Source organism: Salmo trutta, chromosome 36 (assembly GCF_901001165.1).
Source record: "Salmo trutta chromosome 36, fSalTru1.1, whole genome shotgun sequence".
In the NCBI taxonomy this organism is placed as follows: Eukaryota; Metazoa; Chordata; class Actinopteri; order Salmoniformes; family Salmonidae; genus Salmo; species Salmo trutta.
In genome coordinates this window covers 2,119,551-2,146,005 of record NC_042992.1, presented here as the reverse complement: position 1 = coordinate 2,146,005, position 26,455 = coordinate 2,119,551, and the positions used below count along the sequence as shown (strand labels likewise).

General features: G+C 44.8%; 1 protein-coding gene across 1 annotated transcript in view; it reads right to left on the bottom strand.

Annotated features, from left to right (window-relative positions):
• Nucleotides 1-21,272: 21,272 nt before the first annotated feature.
• The window catches only part of runx1t1 (RUNX1 partner transcriptional co-repressor 1), a 157,605-nt gene continuing 152,422 nt past the window's right edge, over nt 21,273-26,455 (bottom strand). Inside the window, exons 10-11 of the mRNA XM_029734625.1 lie at nt 25,784-25,974; nt 21,273-21,789 (exon numbers count right to left, since the gene is read on the bottom strand). Of these exons, the coding sequence (XP_029590485.1) occupies nt 21,490-21,789; nt 25,784-25,974 (491 nt within the window). The 3' untranslated portion in view covers nt 21,273-21,489. The remainder of the gene's footprint in view (nt 21,790-25,783; nt 25,975-26,455) is intronic.

Below are 26,455 nucleotides of genomic sequence, written 5' to 3'. Positions count from 1 at the left end.
TTAATTTCTTTCCAACTCTGTCTTTCCCCTCCTTGCCTCTTTTGACCTCACCCTTTCCCAGTCTCCTCCAACTCACAAGGCAGGCAATAAGCTTGACCTCATCTTTACTAGAGGCTGTTCACCTACTAATCTCACTGCAACCCCCTTCCAGGTCTCTGTTCTCCTACTAATCTCACTGTAACCCCCCTCCAGGTCTCTGTTCTCCTACTAATCTCACTGTAACCCCCCTCCAGGTCTCTGTTCTCCTACTAATCTCACTGTAACCCCCCTCCAGGTCTCTGTTCTCCTACTAATCTCACTGTAACCCCCTCCAGGTCTCTGTTCTCCTACTAATCTCACTGTAACCCCCCTCCAGGTCTCTGTTCTCCTACTAATCTCACTGTAACCCCCCTCCAGGTCTCTGTTCTCCTACTAATCTCACTGTAACCCCCCTCCAGGTCTCTGTTCTCCTACTAATCTCACTGTAACCCCCTCCAGGTTTCTGTTCTCCTACTAATCTCACTGTAACCCCCCTCCAGGTCTCTGTTCTCCTACTAATCTCACTGTAACCCCCCTCCAGGTCTCTGATCACTACTTTGTTTCCTTTCCTGTCTCCTTTCCTCCAACCCTAACCACTCAGCCCCTACCCAGATGGTGATGCACCATCACAATCTTCTCTCTCTCTCTTTCCCACTACTCTCTCCTCTTCTATCCTATCATCTCTCCCTTCTGCTAAATCCTTCTCCCTTCTGTCTCGTGATTCTTCCTCTTCGACCCTACTCTCCTCCCTTTCCACATCCTATGACTCTCACTGTCCCCTTTCCTCCCAGCCAGCTCGGCTCTCCCCTTCTTCTCCGTGGCTGAGTGACTCATTGTGATCTTACAGAACAGGGCTGCAGGCAGCTGAGTGAAAATGGAGGAAAACTAAACTTCCGGAGGACCTATAATCGCTTCACTCCCTCCTCTCTACCTTATCTTCCTCTGTATCCGCTGTTAAAGCGACTTTCTACCAGTCTAAACTTCAAGCTTCTGCCTCTAACCCTTGGAAACTATTTTACATCTTGTCCTCCCTCCTTAATCCTCCACCCCTCCGCCTCTCCATCCCTCCTCCCTCTCTGCGGACGACTTTGTCAACCACTTTGAAAAAAAGGTTGACAACACACGCTACTCCTTCACTCAGCCTATTGAGTCTACTGGTCTCACTCCTTCACTCAGCCTATTGAGTCCACTGGTCCCACTCCTTCACTCAGCCTATTGAGTCCACTGGTCCCACTCCTTCACTCAGCCTATTGAGTCCACTGGTCTCACTCCTTCACTCAGCCTATTGAGTCCACTGGTCTCACTCCTTCACTCAGCCTATTGAGTCTACTGGTCTCACTCCTTCACTCAGCCTATTGAGTCCACTGGTCTCACTCCTTCACTCAGCCTATTGAGTCCACTGGTCTCACTCCTTCACTCAGCCTAATGAGTCCACTGGTCTCACTCACACAGAACTACCCTACGCCTTGATCTCCTTCTCCCTTCTCTCTCCAGATGACTGCCTGCGACAAGTGAGGTCTGGCCGCTCGACAACCTGCCCGCTCGACCCCATCCCCCCTCTCCCTTCTCCAGACCATCTCTGGAGACCTTCTCCTATTCCTCACTTCCCTCATCAACTCATCCCTGACCACTGGCTGTGTCCCCTCTGACTTCAAAAATGGCCCAACTTGCTCCAGTCCTCAAGAAACCAACACTTGACTGATCTGACGTCAAAAACTATTGACCTGTATCCCTTCTTTTCTTTTCTTTTCTTTCCAAAACACTTGAGGGGGGCGTCTCTGCTCAACTCTCTCGTTATCTCTCTCACAACCATCTTCTTGACCCTAACCAGTCAGGCTTCAAGACAGATCACTCAACTGAGACTGCTCCTCTCTGTGTCACAGAGGCTCCCTGTGAGGCTCTCTGTGAGGCTCTCTGTGACAGAGTTGACTCTCTCTTCTCCGTTCTCATCCTCCTAGATATATCCGCTGCCTTCGACACTGTGAACCATCAGATCCTCTCCTCCACTCTCTCAGGGCTGGGCGTCGCAGGCTATGCACACTCCTGGATTGCATCCTACCTGGCAGGCCACTCCTACCAGGTGACGTGGAGAGGATCTGTGTCTGCACCACGTACTCTCACTACTGGTGTCCCCCAGGGCTTGGTTCTAGACCCTCTCCTCTTCTCTCTATACACCAAGTCACTTGGCTCCATCATACCCTCTCATGGTCTCTCCTATCACTGCTATGCGGATGACACTCAACTACTTTTCTCCTTCTCCCTTCTGACTCCCTTTGAGCTCGAGGGATGTCGGCCCTCGAGCTCAAACTCCACAAGACGGAGCTGCTTTCCCACCTGGTGTTCAACCTTCCCAAGTTCTCTCATGTCACCCCGCTCCTCCTCACCCTCCTCTGGCTTCCAGTCAAAGCTCGTATCCACTACCAGACCATGGTGTTTACCTAGGGAACAGCAAGAGGAACTGTCCCCTCCCTACGTTCAGGCTATGATCCAACCCTACACCCCAACCTTACCTCTTCAACCCCCCCGCCACCCCCACAAAAAATACTTAACCAGCACTTGCACCCCCCTTTCTAGCTCTGACTCTACTGATACCTATGTTATTGAGGAACAATTACTTTCTATGCCTGTGATATGTGGTTGTCCCACCCAGCTATATTAAGATGAATGCACTAACTCTAAGTCACTCTGGATAAGAACGTCTGCTAAATGACTAAAGTATAGAATGTGTGTGTGTGTGTGTGTGTCAGTGTAGCATGGGTGAGTGTGCATAGAGCCGGTGCAAGAGAGTCAGTGCAAATAGTCAGGGGGTCAAATCAAGCATTCTATTATAGCTTGGGGGTAGAAGCTGTTCAGGTGCGTTTTGGTCCCAGACTTGATGTCCTGTACCGCTTGCTGGAACTTCAAGGGTGGCTGGATTCTTTGACAATTTTTAGGGCTTTTCTCTGACACCGCCTGGTATAGAGGTCCTGGATGGTAGGGAGCTCGGCCCCAGTGATGTATTGGGCCATAAGCACTACCCTCTGTAGCGCGTTTGCGGTCAGATGCCAAGCAGTTGCCATACCAAGTGGTGATGCTGCCAGCCAAGATGCTCTCAGTGGTGCAGCTGTAGAACATTTTGAAGATCTGAGGAGGAAGAGGCGTTGTCATGCCCTCTTCATGACTGTATTGGTATGTGTTGACCATGATAGATCCTTAGTGATGTGGACACAAGGAATTTGAAGAGTTTTAAAAGATTTGTACTTTGCGTTACATGAAAATGCCCTGCGATATGAAAAAGGTTTATGACAAAACAAGAGGCATAAGCCAGACATAACATCACACATACAAATTCATGAAAAAGACAAAGTAAAAATGACAGCTTTACAGTAAAATTGTATTGTATCTGGTCCAACACAATTTTTTCAAAAACTTTAGTAAGGGTTGGTAACTGGCTGATTGGTCGGCTATTTGAGCCAGTAAAGGGGGCTTTACTATTCTTATGTAGCGGAATGACTTTTCCTTCCCTCCAGGCCTGAGGGCACACACTTTCTAGTAGGCTTAAATTGAAGATATGGCAAATAGGAGTGGCAATATCGTCCGCTATCATCCTCAGTAATTTTCCATCCAAGTTGTCAGACCCCGGTGGCTTGTCGTTGAAAGATCTTGCAGAGGAGACTAAACGTCACTCCGTCACGGCTGAGTGTGTGTATGAGTGTGTGATTGAGTTTGTGTGTCTGCATATGGTTCCTAGTTTTGTGTAAGGGTCCGTAGGGGTATAATATTTCCGATTGGAAGCAAAACAATTTTAAAGTTCCAAGAAAGTTAAAGATCCCAGATCAGGTCTCTCCGCTAGTCCCCTGACAGACAACACTAGACAAACTTCCATCCATCTAGCTCCAGCTGTTCCCCTCCACTGTTTGTGTTTGCGTTTTAGGAGGGCTCACAGCTCCTTGCATACATATTTCAGTTAAAATTCAATTGATCAGTTCAGTTAAAAAAATCTAAAAGTTTTGAGTAAAGAAAAGAGATATTCTCCTTTAATATTTATTTTCACAAAGGTTGGAGAACGTCTGGGGGTCCCCGGGGAGAGGTTGGAGAACAGCTGGGGGTCCCAGGAGAGTTTGGAGAACGGCTGAGGGTCCCAGAGGAGAGATTGGAGAAGCTCTGTATCCCTCTCTATGGTACGTTCTTCTCTATTCTCTAGTTCTCCATTACAACACAGACCAGAGTTAATTACTGTTTTCTTCACCTAACTATGTAGAATAATGGCCTGTTGGACACTACCACCCTGTATTTCATCGCAAAGTTTGGGCTTGATCTGATTTATCTGTTTTTATTCCAGTTGTTTTGGACTGTTTGTTTCTGTTTTGGACTGGAATAGAAATGAACAGCTAGAATAAAAACAAACAGTCCACCTGGAATCGAAACAAACAGGAGCCTCTATCACTCTCCTCATCCAGCTCTCATTCACCTCAATCATCCTGGATATACTGGGAAGGGAGCCTCTCTCACTCACACACCTCAGCCCAAAACACCCACCTCAGCCCAAAACACCCACCTCAGCCCAACACACCCACCTCAGCCCAACACATCCACCTCAGCCCAAAACACCCACCTCAGCCCAACACACCCACCTCAGCCCAAAACACCCACCTCAGCCAAAAACACCCACCTCAGCCCAAAACACCCACCTCAGCCCAAAACACCCACCTCAGCCCAACACACCCACCTCAGCCCAACACACCCACCTCAGCCCAAAACACCCACCTCAGCCCAACACACCCACCTCAGCCAAACACACCCACCTCAGCCCAAAACACCCACCTCAGCCCAAAACACCCACCTCATCCTAGCCTCCAGAGTTTAGCTTATCATAAGGTGCTCAGACTGTTCACCCCCAATGACACCCTATTTCCTAAGGGCTCTGGTCTAAAGTAGTGCACTACATAGGGAATATGGCCCTGGTCTAAAGTAGTGCACTACATAGGGAATATGGCCCTGGTCTAAAGTAGTGCACTACATAGGGAATATGGCCCTGGTCTAAAGTAGTGCACTACATAGGGAGTAGGGTGCAATTTTGAACTCAACTTCTCTCTACCCATGATTCCAATATCTAAGACAGAGAGTTAAGGAAAGGCTGTGTTAGTCTGGGTAAGAAAAGGGGATTAACTCCACAGAGTTTGGCATGGATGCCTGGAAGGATGGATGCCATTTATGTGACTGAAGAAGATACGTCAACACAGGTCCATTGCCATAGGACAGTAATATTCCTGTTATCAGAGACGATGTTCAGATCTATCCAGTCTCCTGTTATCAGAGATAACGTAGAGATCTATCCAGTCTCCTCTTATCAGAGATAACGTTGAGATCTATCCAGTCTCCTCTTATCAGAGATAACGTAGAGATCTATCCAGTCTCCTCTTATCAGAGATAACGTTGAGATCTATCCAGTCTCCTGTTATCAGAGACGATGTTCAGATCTATCCAGTCTCCTGTTATCAGAGATAACGTAGAGATCTATCCAGTCTCCTCTTATCAGAGATAACGTTGAGATCTATCCAGTCTCCTGTTATCAGAGATAACGTTGAGATCTATCCAGTCTCCTGTTATCAGAGATAACGTTGAGATCTATCCAGTCTCCTGTTATCAGAGACGATGTTCAGATCTATCCAGTCTCCTGTTATCAGAGATAACGTAGAGATCTATCCAGTCTCCTGTTATCAGAGATAACGTTGAGATCTATCCAGTCTCCTGTTATCAGAGATAACGTTGAGATCTATCCAGTCTCCTGTTATCAGAGATAACGTTGAGATCGATCCAGTCTCCTGTTATCAGAGATAACGTTGAGATCTATCCAGTCTCCTGTTATCAGAGATAACGTTGAGATCGATCCAGTCTGTACTGACTGTAAGGCTGCTGTGAGATTACGCACAATTATATTCACATTCATAGAACAGAGAAAAATGCTTTATTTTCTCAGCCGTGCCTCGGCAGCTTTTCTTCCACTGTAAAATGAGATTTAAAAACAGACAGGTGTTGATATCGAGTAGGTTCTAGAACTGTGTAATTGTCCTTTTGACTTTTTAATCACAGTCTACACAAGGCTTGGTTTAACTTGTTTACATTTCAGAAACCAGGGATAACACCACAGGTTGCGTTTCTGGGGAGAGGAGAGGAGAGGATGGGAGGGGAGAGGAGGGAAGAGGAGAGGATGGGAGGGGAGGGGAGAGGAGAGGATGGGAGGGGAGGGGAGAGGAGAGGATGGGAGAGGAGAGGAGAGGAGAGGATGGGAGAGGAGAGGATGGGAGAGGAGGGGAGAGGAGAGGAGAGGAGGGGAGAGGAGAGGAGAGGAGGAGAAGGGAGGGAGGGGAATAGGAGACAAGGGAAGAGGAGAGAAGGGTAGAGGAGGGGAATGAAGGAGAGGAGACGAGGTGAGGGACAGGAGATGAGAGGATAGGTGCGGAGGAGAGTGGACAGGAGGACAGAGGAGAGGAAGGAAAGGAAAGGAAAGGAGAGGAGAGGAGAGGAGAGGAGAGGAGAGGAGAGGAGAGGAGAGGATGACAGAACCCCAGTCAGGAGGACAGAACCCCAGTCAGGAGGACAGAACCCCAATCAGTCCAGTCAGGATGACAGAACCCCAGTCAGGAGGACAGAACCCCAGTCAGTCCAGTCTGGAGGACAGAACCCCAGTCAGGAGGACAGAACCCCAGTCAGGAGGACAGAACCCCAATCAGTCCAGTCAGGAGGACAGAACCCCAGTCAGGAGGACAGAACCCCAATCAGTCCAGTCAGGAGGACAGAACCCCAGTCAGGAGGACAGAACCCCAATCAGTCCAGTCAGGATGACAGAACCCCAGTCAGTCCAGTCAGGATGACAGAACCCCAGTCTGGAGGACAGAACCCCAGTCGGTCCAGTCAGGAGGACAGAACCCCAGTCGGTCCAGTCAGGAGGACAGAACCCCAGTCAGGAGGACAGAACCCCAGTCGGTCCAGTCAGGAGGACAGGACCCCAGTTAGGAGGACAGAACCCCAGTCAGGAGGACAGAACCCCAGTCTGGAGGACAGGACCCCAGTCAGTCCAGTCAGGAGGACAGAACCCCAGTCGGTCCAGTCAGGAGGACAGAACCCCAGTCAGTCCAGTCAGGAGGACAGAACCCCAGTCAGTCCAGTCAGGAGGACAGAACCCCAGTCAGCCCAGTCAGGATGACAGAACCCCAGTCAGGAGGACAGAACCCCAGTCAGTCCAGTCAGGATGACAGAACCCCAGTCAGGATGACAGAACCCCAGTCAATCCAGTCAGGAAGACAGAACCCCAGTCAGTCCAGTCAGGAGGACAGAACCCCAGTCAGTCCAGTCAGGAGGACAGAACCCCAGTCAGGAGGACAGAACCCCAGTCAGGATGACAGAACCCCAGTCAGGAGGACAGAACCCCAGTCAGGAGGACAGAACCCCAGTCAGTCCAGTCAGGAGGACAGAACCCCAGTCCCATGCGTCATATCATTAGTTCTGCCAGAAAGGAGATAACAATGTAATTTAGTCTGAATGTTATGACCAGAGTCCTGGGAAGTGGAGCAAGAACCTCCTATCTTACTGTGAACACCTCCCCGTTCTCACACACACACACACACACACACACACACACACACACACACACACACACACACACACACACACACACACACACACACACACACACACACACACACACACACACACACACACACACTACACCAGTCATTGAAGTGTAATAAATCATCCCACGATGTCTCACGCCTCGTCCAATAGGAGTACATCTCTCCACATTCCGACTGGTTCTCTGTCATCCTGACGAATCAGGCCCTTCATCAGAAGACCCATGAAATTCTGTCACACACACTTTGATATAGAGAACAGGGCTAAAACTATTCCTGTAATGGGAGAGACGGAGGGAGAGAGAGACAGAGAGAGAGAGTAAGAGAGAGAGTAAGAGAGAGAGAGAGAACCAACCACAATGAACTGCGTAGGAGAAGGGCAAGAATATCAGAGCATTCCACCTCATCCCAGAGCTGTATCAACACCCTGTATCAACACCCTGTATCAACACCCTGTATCAACACCCTGTATCAACACCAGAGCTGTATCAACACCCTGTATCAACTCCAGAGCTGTATCAACACCCTGTATCAACACCCTGTATCAACTCCAGAGCTGTATCAACACCCTGTATCAACACCCTGTATCAACTCCAGAGCTGTATCAACACCCTGTATCAACACCCTGTATCAACACCAGAGCTGTATCAACACCCTGTATCAACACCCTGTATCAACACCCTGTATCAAGACCAGAGCTGTATCAACACCCTGTATCAACACCCTGTATCAAGACCAGAGCTGTATCAACACCAGAGCTGTATCAACACCCTGTATCAACTTCAGAGCTGTATCAACACCCTGTATCAACACCCTGTATCAACACCCTGTATCAACACCCTGTATCACCTCCAGAGTGTTAGTAGATGGAGGAATGGAAGAGTGTCCATGAAAGACAGCGCTCCTTCCCAGAGCAGACAGTGGTTGCATTCGTAACCCTATTCCTTATATAGTGCACTACTTTTTCACCAGGGCCCATAATGCTTTAATAAATAATGCATACACTACATGACCAACAGTATGTGGACACCTGCTCGTCCAACATCTCCTTCCAAAATCATGGGCATTAATATGGAGCTGGTCCCCCCTTTGCTGCTATAACAGCCTCCACTCTTCTGGGAAGGCATTAATATGGAGTTGTTCCCCCCCTTTGCTGCTATAACAGCCTCCAGATATTCTTATGTAGATATTCCATAAAAATCGGCCGTTTCCAGCTACAATAGTCATTAACAACATTAACAATGTCTACACTGTATTTCTGATCAATTTGATGTTATTTTAATGGCACAAAAAAATAGCTTTTCTTTCAAAAACAAGGACATTTATAAGTGACACCAGACTTTTCAGGTGGTTGTATTGCACATATACATTACATAACATCAGGGCTGAGGTGGTTGTACAATTTGTTTTAATTAGTATATTTGAGTTTAACCATAATATTTGTTGCAATATTTTGTTCTGTCTTTTTTTGGGGGATGAAACTGGAGTAGCAACCAGCTTTGTATGGCTTGTTTTAGAAACGGCGAAATTTGAAAATGGTTCCATTTTCAATGACCTTAAGGTGATTTTCTGGATTCAAGGGAAAAGGCAATTTTTAAGCAAAAGTTGAGTCATTCTTACTAATCTACTGGAGAATCAGTTTGGGGTTTAAGTATAACTTTTGTATGACTGATGATTTTAGTGAGAGGTTGAATGCTTTAATATTTAATCATTTTAGCCCCCATGAGCTCATATTCATTATATATTAAGCACGTTTAATTTTGTCTGGCTTGCCATTCCAAATAAAGTGAAATCTTTTTTGCTCATATAATTAACAAAACAAATTGTTTAGCGTAGGCAAGTAAATAGGTAAATAATTGACCAATTATATATATATATTTTTTGTTGAAAATAATTATTCAGGGTGATTTTTCCACCAATAGACAGTAAAAGATACCTTAATAGAAAATGACTCAAGTGAAAGTAAAGCCACCCAGTAAAATACAACTTGAGTAAAAGTCTAAAAGTATTTGGTTTTATATATCCTTAAGTATCAAAATTAAAATGATAAATTATTCAAAAATCCTTATTACAAGTAAACTAGACAGCACCATTTTCTTGTTTATTTTTGTCATGTTACTATGGAATACTGAAGTATAATTACAAGCATTTCATAAGTGTCAAAGGCTTTTATTGACAATTACATGAAGTTGATGCAAAGAGTCAATATTTGCAGTGTTGACCCTTCTTTTTCAAGACCTCTGCAATCCGCCCTGGCATGCTGTCAATTAACTTCTGGGCCACATCCTGACTGATGGCAGCCCATTCTTGCATAATCAATGCTTGGAGTTTGTCAGAATTTGTGGGTTTTTGTTTGTCCACCCGCCTCTTGAGGATTGACTACAAGTTCTCAATGGGATTAAGGTCTGGTAAGTTTCCTCGCCATGGACGCAAAATATCGATGTTTTGTTCCCCGAGCCACTAAATTATCACTTTTGCCTTATGGCAAGGTGCTCCATCATGCTGGACAAGGCATTGTTCGTCACCAAACTGTTCCTGGATGGTTGGGAGAAGTTGCTCTCGGAGGATGTGTTGGTACCATTCTTTATTCATGGCTGTGTTCTTAGGAAAAATTGTGAGTGAGCCCACTCCCTTGGCTGAGAAGCAACCCCACACATGAATGGTCTCAGGAAGCTTTACTGTTGGCATGACACAGGACTGATGGTAGCGCTCACCTTGTCTTCTCCGGACAAGCTTATTTCCGGATGCCCCAAACAATCGGAAAGGGGATTCATCAGAGAAAATTACTTTACCCCAGTCCTCAGCAGTCCAATCCCTGTACCTTTTGCAGAATATCAGTCTGTCCCTGATGTTTTTCCTGGAGAGAAGTGGCTTCTTTGCTGCCCTTCTTGACACTAGGCCATCCTCCAAAAGTCTTCGCCTCACTGTGCGTGCAGATGCACTCACACCTGCCTGCTGCCATTCCTGAGCAAGCTCTGTACTGGTGGTGCCCCGATCCCGCAGCTGAATCAACTTTAGGAGACGGTCCTGGCGTTTGCTGGACTTTCTTGGGCACCCTGAAGCCTTCTTCACAACAATTGAACCGCTCTCCTTGAAGTTCTTGATGATCCGATAAATGGTTGATTTAGGTGCAATCTTACTGGCAGCAATATCCTTGCCTGTGAAGCCTTTTTTGTGCAAAGCAATGATGACGGCTGTCACGTCCTGGCCAGTATAAGGGTTAATTGTCATTTTAGTTTGGTCAGGACGTGGCAGAGGGTATTTGTTTTATGTGGTTCAGGGTGGTGTGTTAGTTAGGAGGGCGTTTGATTTATTATTTCCAGGTTTTGAGTTATGGTTTATGTTGATGTATTTCTGTGTGTAGTCTGGGTGATCTATTTCTATGTTGATTTAATTGGGGTGGACTTCCAATTGAAGGCAGCTGTGTGGTGTTGCCTTTGATTGGAAGTCCTATATTAGTTGGGTGTGTTTGTCTGTGTATTTGTGGGAGATTGTTCTGTGTTGAGCCTTGTGCCTTGCCAGACTGTTTGTTGTCCGTTCGTTCTCTTGTTTTGTTATTTTGGTGTTCATTTTGGAAGTTAATAAACGTCAAGATGAGCTTACACATACCTGCTGCGTTTTGGTCCTCCATAACCAACGACAACCATGACAACGGCACAGGTAACTATGGTTGACAGAGGAAGAACAATGATTCCAAGCATCACCCTCCTTTTGAAGCTTCCAATCTGTTATTCGAATTCAATCAGCATGACAGAGTGATCTCCAGCCTTGTCCTCGTCAACACTCACGCCCGCGTTAACGAGAGATTCACTGACATGATGTCAGCTGGTCCTTTTGTGGCAGGGCTGAAATGCAGTGGACATGTTTTTTTAACATTCTGGAGTATATGCAAATTGCTATCATACAAACTGTGGCAGCAGACTTTGTGAAAATTAATATTTGTTTCATTCTCAATTTTTGGCCACGACTGTACTTGTCCTCTTACTCAGTTGTGCACCGGGGCCTCCCACTGCTCTTTCTATTCTGGTTAGAGTCAGTTTGCGCTGTTCTGTGAAGGGAGTAGTACACAGTGTTGTACAAGATCTTCAGTTTCTTGGCAATTTCTTGCATGGAATAGCCTTAATTTCTCAGAACAAGAATAGACTGACGAGTTTCAGAAGAAAGTTCTTTGTTTCAGGCCATTTTGAGCTTGTAATTGAACCCACAAATGCTGATGCTCCAGATACTCAACTAGTCTAAAGAAGGCCAGTTTTATTGCTTCTTTAATCAGAAAAACAGTTGTCAGCTGTGCTAACATAATTGCAAAAGGGTTTTCTAATGATCAATTAGCCTTTTAAAATGATAAACTTGGATTAGCTAACACAACGTGCCATTGGAACACAGGAGTGATGGTTGCTGATAATGGGCCTCTGTACAACTATGTAGATATTCCATTAAAAATATATAATTTACAAAATTAACAATGTCTACACTGTATTTCTGATCAATTTGATGTTATTTTATTAAACAATAAATTAGTTTTTCTTTAAAAAATAAGGACATTTCTAAGTGACCCCAAACTTTTGAACGGTAGTATACATGTACAGTACATATTACCTCAATTACCTCGACTACTCCGTACCAATGCACATTGACTCAGTACCGATACCCATTTTTCCTTTAGTTTATTTTGCAACATTTTTTAACTTACTTTTCAAAACTCTGCATTGTTGGTTAAGGGCTCGTAAGAAAGCATTTTACACCTATTGTATTCGGCGCATGTGGCAAATAAAATTGCATTTGATTTGAATTAATGATAATACAATATAAGTTGTATATCCCTATCTGTCATGCCCTGACCTGAGAGAGACGTTTTTCTCTGTTTGGTTAGGTCAGGGTGTGACATGGGGTGGGCATTCTATGTTTTCTATTTCTTTGTGTTGAGCCGAGTGTGGTTCCTAATCAGAGGCAGCTGTCTATCGTTGTCTCTGATTGGGAATCATACTTAGGCAGCCCTTTTTTCCACCTTTAGTTGTGGGATCTTGTTTTTGTACAGCTCAGTGAAAGCCTGCAGAATGTGACGTTAGGTTTCCTTTGTTTGTTGTTTTGTTTAGTGTTTTGAGTTATAATAAAATGTATCATGAGCACTTACCACGCTGCACCTTGGTCTACCCATAACGACGAACGTGACACTATCAAGTTTAGGCTAATGATAATACAATATAAGTTGGTTATACCCTATCAAGTGGATAATAGTCAGAACTTCACAGTCAAAACTCAAACAGAACACTAGTCTCAGAGAGATGTATTAAGGTATTTATTACACAATAAAGAGAACAACGATACCCGAATTTTACTGCAAAGATTCACAGACTGACAGACCATAGATTACAGCCCCAAAAATAAGAAAAACAAAGGAGAGAGAGAATTAACCAGAGAATAATCCCCCCCGTTCTGACATAGCAGACTCAGAATGCTGTGTAACAGAGAGAACTTTCCCCGTCAGTGTCCGTCTATAACATATGGTTCCTGTCTCTATTAAGTATTGGACAATAACTTTAAATCAGTTTTTTCTTCTCTCTCACAATAACATTTTCTCAGAGACCCCCTGACCCATCTCCCAACCCTTATGTCCGGTCTCTAAGTCATTTCAGCTATTTGTTCTTCAAATTCCATTTCCCTCTGATACAAATTGTAAAAAAAAACAAACAAAAAACAGGCATGCGTAAAATTCACTAGCCTTTAATTATTATTAACTGAAACCCTGTGAGTTCAACCTCATCAACATTGACAAGCGGTCTAGCATGTCTTACAACAGAGAAAATGACAAGGGAGGAGGAGAGAAGAAGGGGGAGAAAGAGAGAAAAATGTGGATTCTCATAGACTGTGACCACTGCTTGAGTCAAAACACCTTCCTTTTAAAATCTGAATCAACCGTTTCAAATGTAATATGTTGTATTCAACAAATCAAACTCTGTAATTCTAATATAATCGTGACAATAAATTTACTTTAAAAACTTTTTTGTAATTTTTTTGTAATTTTAATTTTTTTCTCATTTTATTCATCTTAATTCATTTAGGTTTTTATTTATTATGAGGTCTGCATTGTTACCAAGAAGTGATATGGTTTCACAGCTGCGTGCGCTTTGGGTTTTAGTCGTGTTAGCTCTGCCCATTTGGTTTGACTAGCCCAGTGTCTGCTGGCACTTTGGGTTTTAGTCCTGTTATTTCTGCCCATTTGGTTTGACTAGCCCAGTGTCTACCTGGTGACTGGTGCTTGTTTCTGCTATCAGAGGTAGAGTACTGAGACTATTCGCCACGAAGAGGTTGTAGCAAAACAGACAGAGAGATCAAGGAGAGGAGGAGATGGAGAGAGAGACAGATCAAGGAGAGGAGATGGAGAGAGAGACAGATCAAGGAGAGGAGATGGAGAGAGAGACAGATCAAGGAGTGGAGGAGATGGAGAGAGAGACAGATCAAGGAGTGGAGGAGATGGAGAGAGACAGATCGAGGAGATGGAGAGAGAGACAGATCAAGGAGTGGAGGAGATGGAGAGAGAGACAGATCAAGGAGTGGAGGAGATGGAGAGAGAGACAGATCAAGGAGAGGAGGGGATGGAGAGAGAGACAGATCAAGGAGTGGAGGAGATGGAGAGAGACAGATCAAGGAGTGGAGGAGATGGAGAGAGAGACAGATCAAGGAGAGGAGGAGATGGAGAGAGACAGATAAAGGAGAGGAGATGGAGAGAGAGACAGATCGAGGAGAGGAGGAGATGGAGAGAGACAGATCAAGGAGTGGAGGAGATGGAGAGAGACAGATCAAGGAGTGGAGATGGAGAGAGAGACAGATCGAGTACATGGGGAGAGAGACAGATCAAGGAGAGGAGGAGATGGAGAGAGAGACAGATCAAGGAGTGGAGGAGATGAGAGAGAGACAGATCAAGGAGAGGAGATGGAGAGAGACAGATCAAGGAGTGGAGGAGATGGAGAGAGACAGATCAAGGAGTGGAGGAGATGGAGAGAGACAGATCAAGGAGTGGAGGAGATGGAGAGAGAGACAGATCAAGGAGAAGAGGAGATGGAGAGAGAGACAGATCAAGGAGTGGAGGAGATCAATAGAATGATATAGTAGTAGAGGTTTCCAAGGAATAATTTAAACTTTAACTTTCTTTTTCTTTTTAAAGGTTTTTCCATTTGTTTTATCCAGGTTTCGCCGCTGATAACAATGAATTAAAAATACATCTGTTTTATAACTTTTTAAATACATGACTTATACACAAGTATTAAACAGCTGCTTCTTCACAGCTTTCATAGGAGACGTGAGGAGATGGATGATTTATTTAAACCGTTTGGAGTCAGGGACAAGTGCAGGGGGTTGTACAAGGGGAGGAAGAAATGGGAGAGAATCCCCGACAACAATATCAACTTCCTGGTGGAAACCATGGAAACCGTGTAACAACTCTTCTCCCTACGAGAGGTCAAAAGTCAAATGCGTTTCTATTAGCACCAAAGTATTGTGGGTAGAAGAGTCTTATGTCTGTGTATGGAGCAGGAAACGGGTGAGTGCTCTTTTAAATCAATAATAACAGGTATGTTGGAATTCTGTGTGGAGCTGTATACTGTATACTACACTGAACCCTACTGCTGGCTTGCTCTGTGTGGAGGTTCAAGGAACCAGCTGTATACCACACTGAACCCTACTGCTGGCTTCCTCTGTGTGGAGGTTCAAGGAACCAGCTGTATACCACACTGAACCCTACTGCTGGCTTGTCTCTGTTGCTAAGCAGGGTTGGTCCTGGTCAGTCCCACTGCTGGCTTGTCTCTGAAGCTAAGCAGGGTTGGACTTGGTCAGTCCCTGGATGGGAGACCAGATGCTGATTGAAGTGGTGTTGGAGGGCCAGTAGGAGGCACTCTTTCCTCTGGTCAATGTTTTCTTTATCCCAATGCCCCGGGGCAGTGATTAGGGACATTGCCCTGTGTAGGGTGCTGTCTTTCAGATGGGATGTTAAATGGGTGTCCTGACTCTCTGTGGTCACTAAAATATCCCATGGCACTTATCGTAAGAGTAGAGGTTTTAACCCCGGTGTCCTGGTTACATTCCCAACCTGGCCACCTAATCATCCCAAGCTTCCAATTGGCTCATTCATCCCCCCCCCCTCTTCTCCCCTGTAACTATTCTCCAGGTTGTTGCTATACATTACCATGTCAACTGACCTGGTAAATAAAAAGGGTTATATAAATAACGAAGGACACGGATTGAAACAAATTTAATTCTGTTTCAGTCGTTGTGAGAAGGTTCAAAGGAAATGAACAAGTTATTTCAAATGACATGAAGCGATCTGACAAAGCAGCGGATTGGCAGCCGTAACGTTTCCCATTTGTGGGTCACGACCCCGAACTGAGTAAAACAGACGTGAGGTGAAGTCTGTTAACTGCATCCCAAATGGCTCCCTATATACAAATGGCTCCCTATATAGTGCACTACTTTTGACCAGGGACCAAAGGGCTATGTAGTGCACTACATAAGGAGTGGGGAGTCATTTCATACGTAATTTAGAATCTAATATCTGGGTCAAATAGGAAGAAAAAGCATAATTCACTTAATGATTGGAAACACCCAAAATGGATGTTTTATTGTGTTCCATATTAGTGATTATTGCTGCTATTTTGAAGCATGGAAGCCAAACTAAATTCATCAGTTTAAAAGGGGAAATGTCATTTGGATTCCCTGGCTATCGATTTGGTTTTTAAAATGTCAGAAAATCACCTGTCTCATTTACTTTGACACATGTCATTATAAATTGTGTTTTCCCAATCTACACTGAACAGGGCTGGTTGCCCAATACTGAACAGGGCTGGTTGCCCAATACTGAACAGGGCTGGTTGCCCAATACTGAACAGGGCTGGTTGCCCAATACTGAACAGGGCTGGTTGCCCAATACTGAACAGAACGTTTTCCCCAACCTACACTGAACAGGGCTGGTTGCCCAATACTGAACAGAATGTTTTCTCAACCTACACTGAACAGGGCTGGTTGCCCAACACTGAACAGGGCTGGTTGCCCAATACTGAACAGGGCTGGTTGCCCAATACTGAACAGGGCTGGTTGCCCAACACTGAACAGGGCTGGTTGCCCAATACTGAACAGGGCTGGTTGCCCAACACTGAACAGAACGGTTTCCCAACCTACACTGAACAGGGCTGGTTGCCCAATACTGAACAGGGCTGGTTGCCCAATACTGAACAGAACGCTTTCCCAATCTACACTGAACAGGGCTGGTTGCCCAATACTAGACAGAAAACGGTTGAATTTGTTTCATGAGAACATTCCTGAAACAGGTTTTGATTGGAGCTTGAATAACACAACAACAATACGTAACCATGGTAACGTCATGTGAATCTCTTTTAAAAATCTTCAGGATCCAGGATTTGGTTGGTTCTTCTATTGTCTGTGTCTGAAATGACACCCTATTCCCTATAATAGCGCACTACTTTTGACCAGTTGCGCACTAGTCAGGAATAGGGTGCCACTTGGGACACGGTTATGTGTCTGTCTTTGGCTGTCTTTAGTGTTTATGATGAATTCTTCTGTAATAATAGTACTGTTCCTTAGAGCTCTACTGTGTTAAAGCCCAATTCATTCTATACATCTGCATTTTGGAAAGTTAGTTTTCTAGTGTTTTGTAACATTTTTCATTTTTCTTTCTTTTTGTTGTTGTAACAAATAAAAAAAAAAAAAAAAAAAAAAATACTTAACCAACATCATCCAGTAATGTGTCTGTGGCTATTGAAAGAAAAAGTTATTTATATGACCACTTGTTATTTATGTTCAGTAATAAAACGGTATTAACAATAAGTTAGTTAGCTACACTTTCTGCTTTACAGAAAGATAAGACACAGATACACTACTAGTACATATGTAGAAAAAAAAGGTGTAAATTATTGGCTCTACACTTGAAAAAACATTTGCCAAAAGAAGCATGCCAAAATAACTTTTTTGTGACAGTGCAAATACATTGATTTAGGTCCCTGGTACAAAAACATTTAGGTTAGCATTCCGTTAAACACGCTAGTTCTCAGAAGAGATCTGAATCAGTAGCAGAGTAGCAGCTCTGAGGAGATAGCTTGTGTCTTTCCTTCTAGGAAAAACACCCTTCTTTAAAAGTACTAAGAGGTAACTACCACTGACACATACACACAGGAAACAGGAAACAGGAAACAGAAAACAGCTCAGAAACATTATGCTTTTTCTCTCTCCTTTTTTTGCTAGAAAGAAGGAGGGGAGGGAAGTGAAGTTGTGGCTGATCAGAACTATCCAAAACATTCATTAAATAACCATTGGAGACAGTACAGGACAGAAGGGTTAAACACCATCACATATACAAAGGAAAAAGAACAAGAAACATGATGGTAGGAGTTGAGGCCAGAGAGAGAGTAGAGTTGGTTCAGGGTAGGTGGGCAGGGCAGGGAGAGAGAGTAGAGTTGGTTCAGGGTAGGTGGGCAGGGCAGGGAGAGAGAGTAGAGTTGGTTCAGGGTAGATGGAGGAGATGGGCAGGGCAGAGAAAGAGAGTAAAGTTGAGCTCAGTGTACAAATGTTTTCTCTCACTGATTCATAGGTAATCTCTTCAGCCCTTTGTTTCCCGGTGGTTGTCATACTGATGAGCTCCTGTGCAGGTTAATAACCTCACATTCTGTTCACTTCCTGGTTCGGAACAGAGAGATAGGAAGTGCAGGTGTAACGTACTTCAGACAGAGTCCTTCTTTCCATGTACTACAGTCAGGTATTAGTCATGTCTTGGTATCCAGGGGTCAGGTAATATATCTTGGTATCCAGGGGCCAGGTAATATATCTTGGTATCCAGGGGCCAGGTAATATATCTTGGTATCCAGGGGTCAGGTAATATATCTTGGTATCCAGGGGCCAGGTAATATATCTTGGTATCCAGGGGCCAGGTAATATATCTTGGTATCCAGGGGCCAGGTAATATATCTTGGTATCCAGGGGCCAGGTAATATATCTTGGTATCCAGGGGTCAGGTAATATATCTTGGTATCCAGGGGCCAGGTAATATATCTTGGTATCCAGGGGCCAGGTAATATATCTTGGTATCCAGGGGCCAGGTAATATATCTTGGTATCCAGGGGTCAGGTAATATATCTTGGTATCCAGGGGCCAGGTAATATATCTTGGTATCCAGGGGCCAGGTAATATATCTTGGTATCCAGGGGCCAGGTAATATATCTTGGTATCCAGGGGCCAGGTAATATATCTTGGTATCCAGGGGCCAGGTAATATATCTTGGTATCCAGGGGCCAGGTAATATATCTTGGTATCCAGGGGCCAGGTAATATATCTTGGTATCCAGGGGCCAGGTAATATATCTTGGTATCCAGGGGCCAGGTAATATATCTTGGTATCCAGGGGCCAGGTAATAGTCATGTCTTGGTATCCAGGGGTCAGGTAATATATCTTGGTATCCAGGGGCCAGGTAATATATCTTGGTATCCAGGGGCCAGGTAATATATCTTGGTATCCAGGGGTCAGGTAATATATCTTGGTATCCAGGGGCCAGGTAATATATCTTGGTATCCAGGGGCCAGGTAATATATCTTGGTATCCAGGGGCCAGGTAATATATCTTGGTATCCAGGGGTAATATATCTTGGTATCCAGGGGCCAGGTAATATATCTTGGTATCCAGGGGCCAGGTAATATATCTTGGTATCCAGGGGTCAGGTAATATATCTTGGTATCCAGGGGTCAGGTAATATATCTTGGTATCCAGGGGCCAGGTAATATATCTTGGTATCCAGGGGTCAGGTAATAGTCATGTCTTGGTATCCAGGGGCCAGGTAATATATCTTGGTATCCAGGGGCCAGGTAATATATCTTGGTATCCAGGGGCCAGGTAATATATCTTGGTATCCAGGGGTCAGGTAATATATCTTGGTATCCAGGGGCCAGGTAATATATCTTGGTATCCAAGGGCCAGGTAATAGTCATGTCTTGGTATCCAGGGGCCAGGTAATACATCTTGGTATCCAGGGGCCAGGTAATAGTCATGTCTTGGTATCCAGGGGCCAGGTAATATATCTTGGTATCCAGGGGCCAGCTAATATATCTTGGTATCCAGGGGCCAGGTAATATATCTTGGTATCCAGGGGCCAGGTAATATATCTTGGTATCCAGGGGCCAGGTAATATATCTTGGTATCCAGGGGCCAGGTAATATGTCTTGGTATCCAGGGGCCAGGTAATATATCTTGGTATCCAGGGGCCAGGTAATATATCTTGGTATCCAGGGGCCAGGTAATATATCTTGGTATCCAGGGGCCAGGTAATATATCTTGGTATCCAGGGGTCAGGTATTATATCTTGGTATCCAGGGGCCAGGTAATATATCTTTGGTAATCCAGGGGCCAGGTAATAGTCTTGGTATCCAGGGGCCAGGTAATATGTCTTGGTATCCAGGGGCCAGGTAAATATCTTGGTATTCCAGGGGCAGGTATAATATGTCTTGGTATCCAGGGGCCAGGTAATATATCTTGGTATCCAGGGTCAGGTAATATATCTTGGTATCCAGGGGCCAGGTAATATGTCTTGGTATCCAGGGGCCAGGTAATATATCTTGGTATCCAGGGGCCAGGTAATATGTCTTGGTATCCAGGGGCCAGGTAATATGTCTTGGTATCCAGGGGCCAGGTAATATGTCTTGGTATCCAGGGGCCAGGTAATATATCTTGGTATCCAGGGGCCAAGTAATATGTCTTGGTATCCAGGGGCCAGGTAATATATCTTGGTATCCAGGGTTGGTAATTCGTATGGTTCCTTGCTCTTCCGTCCCTCCATCCCTCAGGGAGGGAGACCTCTTTGTGTTGGTCCGTCCACTGACCTGGATATTATTACTAGTCTAGAAGAACAGCTGTGGTTCCTATACAGTCTGCTCCACATCTACACCTTTCTGCTGGCAGGTACAGTCCCTCTGTCTGTAACCCACGGATACATACCATCCACCTGTCTGTCTGTCTGTCTGTCTGTCTGTCTGTCTGTCTGTCTGTCTGTCTGTCTGTCTGTCTGTCTGTCTGTCTGTCTGTCTGTCTGTCTGTCTGTCTGGTCTGTCTGTCTGTCTTGTCTGTCTGTCTGTCTGTCTGTCTGTCTGTCTGTCTGTCTGTCTGTCTGGTCTGGTCTGGTCTGGTCTGGTCTGGTCTGGTCTGGTCTGGTCTGGTCTGGTCTGGTCTGGTCTGGTCTGGTCTGGTCTGTCTGTTCTTTGTATTTGTGATCTTCCCATAATAAAAGAGTTGGCTTCAGCTTTTCCCACAGTGTTTGTGTTGTAATATTCCATTGGTATGTTGTTTGGTAAAGTGTCTTAATGAGGTCAACTGGTTTTATATCATATATCCCAGGTAATAGAGGAAAACAACAAAGCATTTACAAAACACAACTTAACAAAGGGGATGTCAGATGTATTTGTGTGGAGTTTCACTCCTGTTATCCACTCACTTTCTATGTTCATATTTACATGAAAGAATAACAGTAAATAACAACAACAACGAACGGACGACAACGGACGCTAATAACAATAGTAACAATAAGGGCATTGATAACAACAACAATAATAATAATAATAATAATAATTAAAACAAATAAAATGTTTTGTGTGTTCTTTGTTAATAATCATGGCAAGTCAATGTGACTGATCTACGTGTATAAACCTCCTGTGTGTGGAACCTCCACTAATCCAAGATAAATCTACATCTCTCGTAGTAGCGTTAGCGCCTTAGCATTTAGCATCAAGTGAGCCAGTCATGTTGTGCTACTGGGAGTTTCCGACGGCGGTTCCCCGAGGCGGCTCCCCGAGGCGGTTCACCGAGGCGGCTCTCTGGTTTAGTGCGGCGTGGTTTCCAGCGTAGAGGGGGTTCCTGGGGTACCGGAGCAGGGTGTGGCGATGGGCGGGGTTCCGGCTGGGCTGCCTCTTCCGCTAGAGGGCGTAGTAGAGGAGCTGATGGGAGCGGAGGTCTCTGTATCCTGACCCTGCTGCTGGGTTGCTTTGGAAGACTGGAGGGTCTGGCCACACACGTGGTGGTGTTTCTCCCAGTCCTTGTGCTGGCAGAAGGAGCCGCAGTAGCGAGCCGTGTTGCAGCCGCTGCAGGTCTCGCTCGCCTTCCGCCCGCAGTTCCAACAACTCTACACAGAGAGAGGGAGAGAGAGAGAGAGAGAGAGAGAGAGAGAGAGAGAGAGAGAGAGAGAACACGAGAGAGAGAGAGAGAGAGAGAGAGAGAACACGAGAGAGAGAGAGAGAGAGAACACGAGAGAGAGAGAGAGAGAGAGAGAGAGAGAGAGAACACGAGAGAGAGAGAGAGAGAGAGAGAGAGAGAGAACACGAGAGAGAGAACGAGAGAGAGAGAGAGGGAGAAAGAGAGGGAGAAAGAGAGAAATTAGTACGATTTGGGATTTGAATAATTGTAATACTTTGTGTGCTTTGTAACAGGAAAACATTATTGAAAGATCTTTTAATAAGAACACTGACTAATCAGTGTAGAAAAAAAGAGCATTTTGCCCTTCACAGGATTTCACAGCGGGGAAATGACTCTTAAATGAATGTGTATGAAGACAACAAAGGAAAACACAGAGAGACAGAAAGTAACCTACAACAGAACTATTTTACACCCCCACCACCACATCCCATAGAGTGAAACAGAAGGACACATTTGTGACAGGTCAGATAATTAAAACCAAACAGACTTGGGAAGACCAAAGAGCTAAACAGCTACTGAGCCATACTCTGGAAGGCTCTCTCCTAAACAGTTACTGAGCCATACTCTGGAAGGCTCTCTCCTAAACAGTTACTGAGCCATACTCTGGAAGGCTCTCTCATATACAGTTACTGAGCCATACTCTGGAAGGCTCTCTCCTAAACAGTTACTGAGCCATACTCTGGAAGGCTCTCTCCTAAACAGTTACTGAGCCATACTCTGGAAGGCTCTCTCATATACAGTTACTGAGCCATACTCTGGAAGGCTCTCTCCTAAACAGCCTCTGAGCCATACTCTGGAAGGCTCTCTCCTATACAGTTACTGAGCCATACTCTGGAAGGCTCTCTCCTAAACAGTTACTGAGCCATACTCTGGAAGGCTCTCTCATATACAGTTACTGAGCCATACTCTGGAAGGCTCTCTCCTAAACAGTTACTGAGCCATACTCTGGAAGGCTCTCTCCTATACAGTTACTGAGCCATACTCTGGAAGACTCTCTCCTATACAGTTACTGAGCCATACTCTGGAAGGCTCCTAAACAGCTTCTGAGCCATACTCTGGAAGGCTCCTAAACAGCTACTGAGCCATACTCTGGAAGGCTCCTAAACAGTTACTGAGCCATACTCTGGAAGGCTCCTTAACAGCTACTGAGCCATACTCTGGACGGCTCTCTCCTAAACAGCCTCTGAGCCATACTCTGGAAGGCTCTCTCCTAAACAGCCTCTGAGCCATACTCTGGAAGGCTCTCTCCTAAACAGCTACTGAGCCATACTCTGGAAGGCTCTCTCCTAAACAGCTACTGAGCCATACTCTGGACGGCTCTCTCCTAAACAGCCTCTGAGCCATACTCTGGAAGGCTCTCTCCTAAACAGCTACTGAGCCATACTCTGGAAGGCTCTCTCCTAAACAGCTACTGAGCCATACTCTGGAAGGCTCTCTCCTATACAGTTACTGAGCCATACTCTGGAAGGCTCCTAAACAGCTTCTGAGCCATACTCTGGAAGGCTCCTAAACAGCTACTGAGCCATACTCTGGAAGGCTCCTAAACAGTTACTGAGCCATACTCTGGAAGGCTCCTTAACAGCTACTGAGCCATACTCTGGACGGCTCTCTCCTAAACAGCCTCTGAGCCATACTCTGGAAGGCTCTCTCCTAAACAGCCTCTGAGCCATACTCTGGAAGGCTCTCTCCTAAACAGCTACTGAGCCATACTCTGGAAGGCTCTCTCCTAAACAGCTACTGAGCCATACTCTGGACGGCTCTCTCCTAAACAGCCTCTGAGCCATACTCTGGAAGGCTCTCTCCTAAACAGCTACTGAGCCATACTCTGGAAGGCTCTCTCCTAAACAGCTACTGAGCCATACTCTGGAAGGCTCTCTCCTATACAGTTACTGAGCCATACTCTGGAAGGCTCTCTCCTATACAGTTACTGAGCCATACTCTGGAAGGCTCTCTCCTAAACAGCTTCTGAGCCATACTCTGGAAGGCTCTCTCCTAAACAGCTACTGAGCCATACTCTGGAAGGCTCTCTCCTATACAGTTACTGAGCCATACTCTGGAAGGCTCTCTCCTAAACAGTTACTGAGCCATACTCTGGAAGGCTCTCTCCTAAACAACTACCGAGCCATACTCTGGAAGGCTCTCTCCTAAACAGCTACTGAGCCATACTCTGGAAGGCTCTCTCCTATACAGTTACTGAGCCATACTCTGGAAGGCTCTCTCCTAAACAGTAACTGAGCCATACTCTGGAAAGCTCTTTCCTAAACAGCTTCTGAGCCATACTCTGGAAGGCTCCTAAACATGGCTGAACACTATTACAGTCAGATGTGGGCTGAGTGGTGAGTGTTGGTTTCCGTGCTAACTGATTAAATGCTGCATACAGGACCCCTACATAGTGATTAGTAAGTCAGCGCTCCCTCCACATCTTCCTCCTCGGCAGAATTGGTACCACCTTTCTAATCACACAGAGAGGCTAATCTGGGAGAAGAGAGCGAAAGAGAGAACGAAAGACTCTTGTGTCCTCTTGAAACTGATGTAGTCTATATCCTGTTTAGTGTCTCCTCTTGGAACTGGTGTAGTCTATATCCTGTTTAGTGTCTCCTCTTGGAACTGGTGTAGTCTATATCCTGTTTAGTGTCTCCTCTTGGAACTGGTGTAGTCTATATCCTGTTTAGTCTCTCCTCTTGAAACTGGTGTAGTCTATATCCTGTTTAGTGTCTCCTCTTGGAACTGGTGTAGTCTATATCCTGTTTAGTCTCTCCTCTTGGAACTGGTGTAGTCTATATCCTGTTTAGTGTCTCCTCTTGGAAGTGATTTAGGCTATATCCTGTTTAGTGTCTCCTCTTGGAAGTAATGTAGTCTATATCCTGTTTCATGTTTAATGAGTCTCACCTCCAGAAGATCCTCACCTGCATTCAGAAGGATATTGGGCAAAGTCCCGTAAAACCTCCCCTTATTTGGAGAGTTGAAATCTTCCAAAGATATTGCCGCTAATACGATAATCAGATCAGACAGGTATTTTTCAAAACACCTTGAATTTTCCTGAGTCTATTTATATATTTATGTGTCCTCTCTTTTCAGAATGACATGTAATGCAATCCTCCTTTTTGAGGTATAATATCTTGAGATTAGAAATACAGAGGAATAGACTACATTCAATATCTCTCCTTTGTTTACACTGTGGTATTGTATAGATGAACTACAATCTACATATTGTATAGAAAGAACATAATGTTGGTCATAGAGTTGGACACTTTATATGGAATCTGTACTCCGGAGGGTGAATGGAAACCTCTTGGTGAGGTGTGTCCGATCTGCCATGTAAATATACATTTTATTTTTAACTGACTTGCCTGGTTAAATAAAATAAACATAAACATAAACATGAATAATAAATCAATAATAAATACATTCTGGTAGAATACATCAATAATAAATATATTATGGTATAATACATCTATAATAAATACATTATAGTACACAACAGATCAACAATAAATGCATTATGGTATAATACATCTATAATAAATACATTCTGGTATAATAAATCAATAATAAATACATTCTGGTATAATAAATACATTCTGGTATAATACATCTATAATAAATACATTCTGGTATAATACATCTATAATAAATACATTCTAGTATAATAAATGTATAATAAATACATTCTGGTATAATACATCTATAATAAATACATTCTGGTATAATAAATACATTCTGGTATAATAAATACATTCTGGTATAATACATCTATAATAAATACATTCTGGTATAATACATCAATAATAAATACATTCTGGTATAATACATCTATAATAAATACATTCTGGTATAATACATCAATAATAAATACATTCTGGTATAATAAATCAATATTACAGACATTCTGGCACATAATAGATCAATAAAGTGTGTCCTACCTCGCTGGAGTCCTCCTGCTGGTTGATGACAGTCAGGGCGTCCTCCGCTGCCTGTCTCTTGGCCTCTGCCACCGTGCGCTCCATCTTGGACCGCTCCGTGCTGATCATCTGATGGGCCTTCCTCTCCGCCTCTGAAACCGCCTTCTGGAGCTCTGACATGGCCTGGCGCTTCACCTCATTCACAGCCTCTTCTGAAACACATTCAGAGATATCCTCAAGGACTCAATCAGCCCCCTACCCCCTAACCTTAGGGTTAAGGGGTAGGGGGTTAGGGTAGGTTAGGGGTAGGGGGTAGTGTTTAGGGGGTTAGGGTTAGGGGGTAGTCTTTAGGGGGTTAGGGTTAGGGGGTAGTGTTTAGGGGGTTAGGGTTAAGGGGTTAGGGTTAGGGGGTAGTGTTTAGGGGGTTAGGGTTAAGGGGTTAGGGTTAGGGGGTTAGGCGGCTGATTGGGTCCTTAATGAGGGTTAGGGTTAGGGTTAGGGGGTAGTGTTTAGGGGGTTAGGGTAGGTTAGGGTAGGGGGTTAGGGTTAGGGGGTAGTGTTTAGGGGGTTAGGGTTAAGGGGCTAACCCCTTAACCCTAACCCCCTAAACACTACCCCCTAACCCTAATCCCCTACCCCTAACCTACCCTAACCCCCTACCCCTTAACCCTAACCCCTTAAACAATATTTCCT